The 10,626-nt window shown below is 31.2% G+C and overlaps 1 protein-coding gene across 1 annotated transcript; it reads left to right on the top strand.

Annotated features, from left to right (window-relative positions):
* Positions 1-7,164: 7,164 nt before the first annotated feature.
* LOC18052882 (serine/threonine-protein kinase UCNL) lies at positions 7,165-8,794 on the top strand. Its single transcript, XM_006445984.2, has one exon. It carries the CDS (start codon positions 7,237-7,239, stop codon positions 8,473-8,475), a length of 1,239 nt encoding a protein of 412 aa, XP_006446047.1. The 5' UTR covers positions 7,165-7,236; the 3' UTR covers positions 8,476-8,794.
* The last annotated feature ends 1,832 nt before the right edge of the window (positions 8,795-10,626 follow it).

Below are 10,626 nucleotides of genomic sequence, written 5' to 3'. Positions count from 1 at the left end.
TGTTTCCAAACATAGACTTAAAAGATAGCAAAAAGAAATTAATGTAAAGATTTTATGTAACCTAAAGTTGGATACTATGGGGTTTGAGTTTGTTAATCCTTTTCCAAAGAATTACTTTTATATTTGTTGCAAGATGCCAACATCTAAAACCCATGTAATTAAGTAAAGCAATGCTAGCGAAACTATAGCTAGCCTTTGCCTAACACAACATTGCATAGAAATTTTGCTGGCTTTAATACTAATATAAATATACCAACATCGATAATGACTTCAATATTTGTTGTGAGGTATGAGGGAATATACAACTATAGAAAGAATCTATGTACAGGCATGGAGTAATTCACCTTCTGAAGTTGTTTGATTTCTTAACCTTTATTAAGGTTAATAATTGAAGCTATTTATATTAACTTATAGAACACAATAAGTCTAAGCTCAAGATCATTTATAGTTTTATACCATTTTAAGGTCTACTTCAATCGTAATATGTGTGAAATTCATATCTCAAGATCTGTTGAGCTATTTCAAAAGATTTATCAGTAAAACTAATTTATTCCTAAAAATTTCACTATCATATTAAGTGGCGGAACCTGAATTTCGATATGGGTGCCATAATGAAAAAAGCAACAAATTAAGCTTACGATGGCCATATTACAAAATCTACATACCTAGGGTTTTATCCCTTATATGTCCTAATTTAATTTTTCTTCATCCAACATAATTCCACCCATAGTCAAATTTATTTTGAAATCTACTCAACTTGTGAAATGACTGGAACAATACTAACAAAAGGAAGGACTAATAAATTAAATGCAAGCATAACTTTTTCTAACTGTAATGTTATATTGATTTTGTAGACCATTTATTGGTAGTTTTATGTTTCAAGTCTGATATAATCATTGTATTTGATGTTTATATAACCACCTACAAATGGTTAGAAGCTAATTGACCATCATAATCAGTAATTACACTGGATCAAATTTGTTGAAGAAGTAAAGAAATGCTAAAATTGTTATTAGAAGGCCTTTTAGGCTAAGAAAACTTGAAAATAGGAACTTGATGATCCTTTCTTACCAAATGAGACATTTGATTACATTAATTATTCCATAATTTTCATTGAGGGTGAGAAGCTTAAATATAGTTTTTCATATAGTTTCCAAGGAAAAACAATCAAAATCCCCTTATTTGGTAAAATTAATCATTTCCTTACTCATTTAAAATTAATCATCATTTCCTTGCTCATGTTCTCAAAACAACCCAAACTCTCCCTAACATTAGACATTTTGTCAAGTGTCAGCTTCCCCCCCCCCCCCCCCCCCCCCCTTATTTCCTTCCAAAGCAAATTTTACTTCAAAATTAATATTTAAGTCTATTCATTTTTTTAACCATTTTTTTTAATATAGAAAAACTAGTCTGACCTCGAAAAGTGTGTCATTGGGGCGGGGTGGGGGGGTGGGGGGGATTCTGGTGAGTTTCAAAAAATAGGGAGAATTAGTAATTATAATAAAAAAGAAGAGAGGTTTTGGTCATTTTCCCTCTGTTTCTATTTTGGAGCATTTTTTAACACGTATTTAATTTTGAAGCAATCTTTTTTGCTCGAATTTATAAGCAAAAATACATGGAATGTGGACATGCTTTGAAACAAAGCTAATAGACAAGACCTTCTTACTTTATCCTCATACTTGCTTGCCTTTTTCTTCTTTCTCTCGCTTTATTTATATTTTTGTGCATTTGTTCGGATTCTTCGATTTTCTTTTTTATATTCTTTTTTTTTCCTTTTTGTCTCATTTGTTGATTGCGAATTGGAGTATTATAGAATTTTTCGTTTTCTTAAGATTAATTTGACCCAAAAAAATTAATTAATAGTTAATTTTTATTAGTGGAGATTGTTTTAATATGTATAACCTTGGGGTCAGAAACACACATGCAAGCAATAGCTATCTACTACAATAATTACCATCTAACTATATTTACAAAAATAAGTATAAAATTGAGATATAAATTTTTTATATCTCAAATATTGATGCAATATTTATCAATAACTACCACGTGTTAAGTAATTTATTAAATTTTTTTATCATTGTTAATATGACATTAATAAAACATTAATTTATAAATAATACGTGTCGTAAAATATCATATTAAATGGAATACAAATTTTATATCTCAATTCTAGAAGCTTTAAGTCACATTACTAGATATTGGGCAGGATTTTTCCAATTTAAACGAATAAAGTATAGATTCCGTTTCACATTCTGATACAATCTTCTCGATCTGATGGCTAAGATCAGAGACGGACCTAAAGATCAGACGGATATTGGATGTTGATTATTTATATGGTTATTAAATTTAAGTGTCATTTTACAAATTAGGACCACAAATTTTGATCCGTGATATTGAATTGTAACAATCAACGTTGCATACAGCATGTGACTATGAGCATAAACTTTTGTTTATCAGGTCACTTTCAAAAGTATTAATCTAATCTTTTACAACACATCCCTGTTGTCGGACCTCTGTGTAGCCAAACGCAGCATTTGAGGACGTTTCTTTAATGGGTTTTTTGGTGGTTGGTTTGCCTTTAAATTTAATTAAAACCAGAAAGTAAATATGCTTTGCACATGGTCATCATTATAGGGCTTATTTTGGGTATTAGCTCTTTTAATCGTACGGTCTAAATTAATTATTTAGTTATTACATGCTAATTTTTTTAATAATTTTAAATAATCATACTGAAATATTTATTTATAGTTAAAAACTCAAATTCAACTAATAACAAAATAATAATAATGATACGAGTGTTTTGGATAATTTACATAAAATATAAGAACTATCTAGATAATTGACTGAAGGAGGATTTTTATTTTTACATTTTGCTATTGTTACATCAATTATAATCCCAATGAAGACAATTGCGTAACAGTAGAGAGTGGTTCGCATTTGTTTTATTGTTATTAATTTCGTTTTTTTCTAAGTGCTTCTCTTTGTTTGTTTTCTTGGGAATTTACTAGCAATTTTGGAATTCGTCAACCTCAATTTCGATAAACATCATCAGTTCATTCGATTTTTTAAATCCAATATATGGATAAGTTGAGCGGGGCTACAATCTAGAGAAGACAAAGCCATTAAAAAGGACAAAAAATAATTATTAGAATTTGGAATTTCTTCTGTAGTCCTAACATTATGATATTTGGTATGTTTTTTTCTGAATGGAAATGATTAATTCTTGTTAGAGATTCTCTTAAAATAGATATATAAACGTCACTAAATATCAATTGGATTTGGTCTATATCCAATAAAAGAACACTGAATGATTTCAAATCCTCGATCTGAAACAATAATAAAGGATTGGGGAACCAAAAAAATTAAAAATTAAAAACCAAATAATTTTTTTTTTTTTAAAAAAGGAATATAAGTAAGCAACTAGTTGAGTTAAGCATCCATGTATTCCTTTCATTAGCTTTTAGTTGGTGACACTATCAAGGGTTTGATCCACCAATTCTACCTAACATGAACCCTAGCTAATCACCAACTATACTAAAATAATTGCATTACATGATCTAATTAATTCAATATTAATTGAGATTTGAATCAGATCTCCCTTTCAAAGATAATCTTAATGTATTATCAGTTTATTCCACCTTTATAACCATTGATGATAATCTTAACTTGTAAAAGATTTGCAAATCGAAAAATTTTATTTTTTATTGATGCAATTGAAAAAGTTATAATCATTATGTCGACCATTTTGTGCCAAGAGATACACAGTTTTATTTTTTTTCTTTATTTTTTTTGAATTAATGCTCTAAAAAATTCAGGACTAGAATTGTTTTTCCTTATAAATTTTAGAGCATAAATCCTATAACTAGTAATTAAAACTCTTTACGATGCCTTAGTGAACTGAACCTGAACTCTGGATCTCTTGTTATAGTTCAAAAAATTGGACTAATTAAACTAACTAACATCCACTATTACTTAATTTATTGAAAAAGATTCATTGAACATTTATTGAATATTTATTATCACATTATAACCTTGTTACTTTCACTATAAAATACGCGTGTACCACAATCTAATTATTATTGAATGATTGATTTAGAAATATGCATTTGCTTAACATATGAATTTAATAATACTATTTATTCATCTCCCACGTTGCCATTATTATTGAAATTTGAACTCAAACGGTCCGTTTTACAGATTTCATAATAAAATCGAATTACTATTGGATCAAAATACTTATATGGCAGGATTCAAAAAATAGAATAAACAAGCCATAACATAATTTATGATACTTAATTAATGATTGATAGCCCTTAATCCCGGGGAATGAAAACCCCTTGTGAGAATTAAAAAATAATCCTAATTGTCACATGTGCATAGGACTATAGGAAAATGCCCTGAATTTCAGTGACTTCATATAATCAAATCATTAATAATATGCTCATCAAAAGTCCATTCATAGTATTTTAATTTAGTGCAAGTCACATGCTAAACTTATATAATCGAAAAAAAAAATATTATATCCTTGAACCAATTAGATGGGGAACCAAAACTATATTGAACAATAATAAAAAAGAAAGGAATATGGAATTATAGGTGGCAAAGTTCGAAGAACAAATCCTAGATTTTATTTATCATAAGCTTTGCACGTTCGCATTATTCCCTTGGATTATGGGAGCCCCATGTGAGATACCGTACGCGTAATCTTTTTTTGTCTTTGATTGGCTCTATGTAAACTTTCTTTACTCATTACACGTGTGAATAATTTGATTTTATTAAAAAATGAAAATCAGGTCTTCACTTCAATTAACCAACTCATTACACTTAAGACCTTCATATGAGCAGCATTAAGTATGTTTATTAGAAAAATTTATTTATTTATTGTCATAATGGTACAAGCGTTAATGAGGACAATAGTACAATACAAATTGGGTTGTTTGCATCATTTTCAAATTGGCCAATTTGGGGGAATTTTGTAATATTTGGTATTATCTCATGTACTATGCTTGGTTAATTAAGTGACACAATTGTTAGCATTTTTTTTTAATAAAAAGATTAGATGTTTTATTTCTTCAATTTATATGACCTACGTGAGAAAAAAAATTGATATATTATGAATAGTTTTAATGCGATCATTTAAAAAAAAACTCTTCCTAACTCAATCTTAAATAATAATAATAAGTAGATCCTTTAATATTGGATGATGAAGGGAGAAAACATTTTATACATCAAATTATCGAACGATATACAATTGATTGGTGTTTTCATAAATACATATAAGATAAATCACTATTAAATTATTGTATGGATGATATGATACCTATTTTTCACAAAAACATGCAACTAGTTAGTATTTCCATGAATATGCACATAATAATATGTTATTGAATTTTAGTATTGATAACTTAGAACCTTAAATTGTTGTGCAAAAGCTTTTGTTAACTCAACAATGGCAAAGAATTTATAAATATCATCCAAGTATATCAAGATTCTCTCTTAATTTGATAATGTACTGAGCAAATAACGTAAGTATTGATTGGTAGTTAATAAATAAAAATAATAATGAAGTTAAACTCTATTCATATATTATTAAAAGACACATGATAAAAAAATTTTAAAAAATTAACAAACTTAGATAAGGAGATGATTTTATTTCCATCCAAACATCTCATTATGGAAGATACTTACTTTTGTATTAACTCGGTTTATGACGTACGGGCTAAATTCTGTTAAAGTACACTTGAATTATGTCATCTCTATCATAATCTCTCTAGTTTTGTGTTAACTGAATTTTTTAGATAAAATTCCCTTAAAATTCTTTAGTAAATAACAAAAATACTCATTCAAACCTTTACTTGGCAGGCCATTATCGAAAACAGTAAAAGTGACTTTTACCAATGATCGTCGAACACAGAGCACTCCAACAATTCTCCCTCTTTTTTTTAATTTAATTAAATGAATTAGTTTCTTGTTAAATTATTACTTAAACAGTGTCATATATTCAGAAGCTTCGTTGTTATTTAGTGACAATGAATCTTAGGAGTTCACCAAATAATAATAATAATGACATAGTTTACAATTTTATTAACTAAGCCCCTCTCGTCAGATTTCAAAATCCATTAGAAAGAAATTGACTATTCGATTGTAATATCCCTAAGATAAATTTGCCCAAATGATTAAAGGACAAATTTGTTTCAAACATATATATATATAGTACTGATATGATTTAGAAATCTATACTTTATTAAAATTCAGAGATAAATCAATTAGGTTGACACCACAAATTCTACCCCAAAAACTCATATTTTGACTACACCCCAACTATATCAACTGTACTTAAACTGTTAGATAATGATACCCGTAGTAACATTACGGTTTTCATTACTATTACAAAACTGTACATGAGATTTTCACCTCATACGACTTCCTAAGGCCACGAATAAATGTATAGACTAGATTAATATTATTTATCTTGATATGGTTATAGGATAGATAAAGTCAAAATCTAGTTAAGGATCCCCAATTATACTATTGGAATTCTATATGCTCTAAGGATAAAAAAAAATATTTGTTAAATTCTAGAAAAACTATTAAATCATATGGTTTAGTAGCTTTCTCATATGGTTTAATAATTTTTTTGGATTTTAACAGATTTGAGATCTTAAATTAGAACATTTATACGTAAATAAATATACAAGAAAAAGATAACGATACTCTCTTAATTTGATTAATTTTAAGAATAATTACAAAATAAAATGCAAATGTGCTCAATTCGTCAAATCTCTTGAGATGAAATTAGTATAAGAAATATAATTTTCGAACTCGATTCTCATGCGTCGATTGAGAATTTTACCCCGGTTATCATAATTTGACAATAAGGACTTATATGCAATGAAAATGAAAGCTATGCACTTATCTATAATAATTTCAACTTACAAGGACCCAGTGTTATTATCCCATAACGTAGTTAAAACATCTCTGATCTCACCCGCAACAACAAAATAAATAAATAAATAAATAAGAAAAAAGAAAAAAAGAGGGCACTACACACACAAAAAAACTGAAAACAAAAGCATAAAAAAACAAAAGCAACAGAAACAGAAAAACAAACTATATAAGCCAAACCCCTATGCCCAAAACCAACCTTGTGTCTCTCTGTCTCTCTGAAAAGAAAACCTCACTTGATCTCTCTCTCTCTCTCTCTCTCTCTCTCTCTCTTTCTTTCTTTCTCAAATTATGGAGCCAACTCCACCACCTCAGCCGCAGACGACGCCGTCTTTAGACCTCGACAACCTCAAAGCTCTAAAAATCCTCGGCAAAGGCGCGATGGGCACGGTCTTCTTAGTCCACGACCGGGCAGCTGACCCAACTGCCCGCTGCCCGTTCGCTCTCAAGGTTGTCGACAAATCTACCCTCCATGCAAAACACGAAGCTGAAAGACGCGCCCGCTGGGAAATCCGGGTCCTGTCCCGGCTCTCCCACCCGTTTCTCCCGAAGCTTCTCGGATCTTTAGAAACCGACGAGTTCCTCGCCTGGGCCGTCCCTTATTGCCCCGGTGGCGACCTCAACGTCCTCCGTTACAAGCAAAACGACCGCGTTTTCTCCCCTTCCGTCATCCGCTTTTACTTGTCAGAAATCATTTGCGCCATCGAGCATCTCCACAACATGGGCATTGCTTACAGAGATTTGAAACCCGAAAACATTTTGATTCGGCAGTCGGGTCACGTGACTCTCACCGACTTCGACCTCTCTCGTAACCTAGTTAAGAAGACCGCCTTCGAGAAACAATCCCTTAATAATAATAAGTTCCCGGTACTTCCAGTTACCGAGAATCCTAAACGACACCGTAGAATCTTAACTCGATGGCTCCACGCTTTACCCGAGAACAAAACCGGGTTGAAGAAGACAAAATCGGCCCGGGTCAGCCCAGTGAGTCGACGGCAACAGAGTTTCGACAACGGGGAACGGTCCAACTCGTTTGTCGGGACCGAAGAGTACGTGTCACCTGAAGTAGTACGTGGGGACGGACACGAGTTCGCTGTTGATTGGTGGGCTTTGGGAATCTTAACGTACGAGATGTTGTACGGGACGACGCCGTTTCGGGGGAAGAATAGGAAGGAGACGTTTCGAAACGTCCTGATGAAAACGCCGGAGTTCGTTGGGCAACGTACGGCCTTGACGGATTTGATACAACGGCTGCTGGAGAAGGATCCCGTGAAGAGGCTGGGATATCTACGTGGCGCGTGCGAGATCAAGGAGCACGTGTTTTTCAAAGGCGTGAGGTGGGATCTACTAACGGATGTGTTGCGGCCGCCGTTTATTCCGTCCAGGGAGGAGAATGATTTAACGGAGAAAGCAATGTCTGGTGGTGGAGTGGATATAAGGGAGTATTTCGAAAACTTGAGGGCTCCTCCTCCATCAATGCCGCCGTCACCGTTGCCGTCACCGTCTCATAGATCGTTCGCTGAGTATTAACTGGCCCATGCGTGGGGAGAAGACACGTGTAAGACGTAGTGTAGATTTAATTCTGATTTTATGTAAATAGAAAAATTAAAAAAAATAATGGTAGAACGTGAATGACGGCGTTAGTGAATATGTTAGTCTATATATATATATATATAAATATAGTTTAGATTTTGTATTATACGATTTTTATATACGGTTATGTTTATACCGTTTTTTGTTTGAGTTGAGTAATATACGCGCCAAGTTATGTCGCGTGATTTTTACGCTCCGATATGGAAAGATAAGCGTGCAAGAAAGAAATACGAGGAATTGCAATTTTATTTTTTGTTTTTTGGGTTTTTTGTTTGGCAATATTTTAGAGGAATCTGGTCCTTTTCAACTTCACATGAAAGAAAAAGAAATTCTAAATTCGTACATTTAAATAAGAGTATGTATTTGACAAAATGAGTCTTGAGTCTGGATTTGATAGTACTTGTTACGTTTGTTTTTATCTCATACGTATTTAATAGTATAATTAATTTTGATCAAATTTGACAATTGTGTATCCTGATTGAGGGAACATTGACGGCGACGCTTATTTTACGTTATGGTCATGAAAATTATTTTGTTTCTAGAAATAATCACACAATTTGTTTTTTTTTAAACACAATAAATTATCATTTTGATATATCTCATAGAAGCATGTGTGGTTATTTTTAACCCAAAAAAAAAAAAAAGTGTTGGTTCTGATAATAAGTAAGTTCATGTAATCAATTTCTAAAACTACAAAAATGTGATTGTCCTTTTTATGTAATAAACTAAGCTTATTTACGCAATGGCCATGAAAATTATTTTTTTTTTCTACAAATAATCATATTTTTTTCTTTTGGCACACAAATTATTATTATTTTATATGTGTGACTATTTTTAACCAAAAAAAAAAAAAAACGTTAGTTCTAAAAATAAGGAAGTTTATGAAATAAAATAAGCTTATTGTCCTTTCTATGGAGTTAACTGAGTTTATTTAGCAGCCCACGAATTCGAGGCCGTTCATTATTCTCATGCCAAGCAAAAAGAATGGTTTGTGTTTTTCACACTTAAATGGATGCCATCTTTGTCCATAATTTTACAGCTAATTCGATCGTCTTAAAATTGAAAGTATATTTTTGGGTCATGATTATAATAGTAAAAACATGCATCCTCAATTGAAGAAAAGACCTTGGTGGGCTCAAGAATTTAAAATTAATAATCATCATTTGTCTCATCGAAAGATTATAGTGATGATCATAATTCTTCTTCCGTGAAGAGTGGTATTTCGTTGATTCTGTTGTTATAGAAATAATTTAATTATTAAAAATTAGATTTTCACAACACGTCTCTACCTAGATAAATAAAATTTGTTTGTCTTGTGAAAATAAAAACCCAGATAATAGAAAAAAAAATATTTATATTTATATAAAAGAAATAAATAGTATAGGTCACTTGGGGGAAAGATTACTCTTGATGGTTGTAGTAATTTACAAAGATCAAAGAGAGAAAAAGGTGGACTAATTGTTATGATTACGAGACAAAATGGTCTAAAGTTACGGGGGCTTTATGGAGGGTTACTTGCCAAATTTTAAACTTTATAAAACAGTGTCACATGATTTTCATCTTTGTTATCTAATTAGGCCCATTAATAATAATGATAACTTTCCTTTCTTTAAATTAAATAAAAAAAGTAATTACTTTGCAATGAGGAAACATAGTGACCGTAGGTGGCCAACCCCACCAAAATTAAGCATAATTTTCATGCAATTAGGTTTTTAGGATCTTCTTTTTATTCAAGCATTCTACTCATTTAAGACAATTTATGCATAATCTTCTCTTTATTTAAGTCTTCTCCCAATTTAAACCTACCTAATATGATGATTTACTATTACGAGAGTATGATATGGGCCTATACCGCACGATTTTGCTTTTGAATTCACTTAGACCTCATTTAATTTGAGAAATGATTTTACATATATAGTTGCGTAACCTTTTTTAATTGAGCAATGTGGACTCATCTCCATCTCATCAATCTTGCCTCTACTATTCATAGCCTCACGAGTGTTGCATGCATTTGGATATTTTTGTGTATGATCAAGATTTATCTCTTCGTTATATTCTATTTTAATTAATTCTCATATTATGAGAGAT

This window comes from Citrus clementina, unplaced genomic scaffold (genome assembly GCF_000493195.1).
Source record: "Citrus clementina cultivar Clemenules unplaced genomic scaffold, Citrus_clementina_v1.0 scaffold_2, whole genome shotgun sequence".
Lineage (NCBI taxonomy): Eukaryota > Viridiplantae > Streptophyta > Magnoliopsida > Sapindales > Rutaceae > Citrus > Citrus x clementina.
The sequence above is the reverse complement of the archived record's forward strand: the minus strand, read 5'-3'. Positions and strand labels throughout refer to the sequence as shown.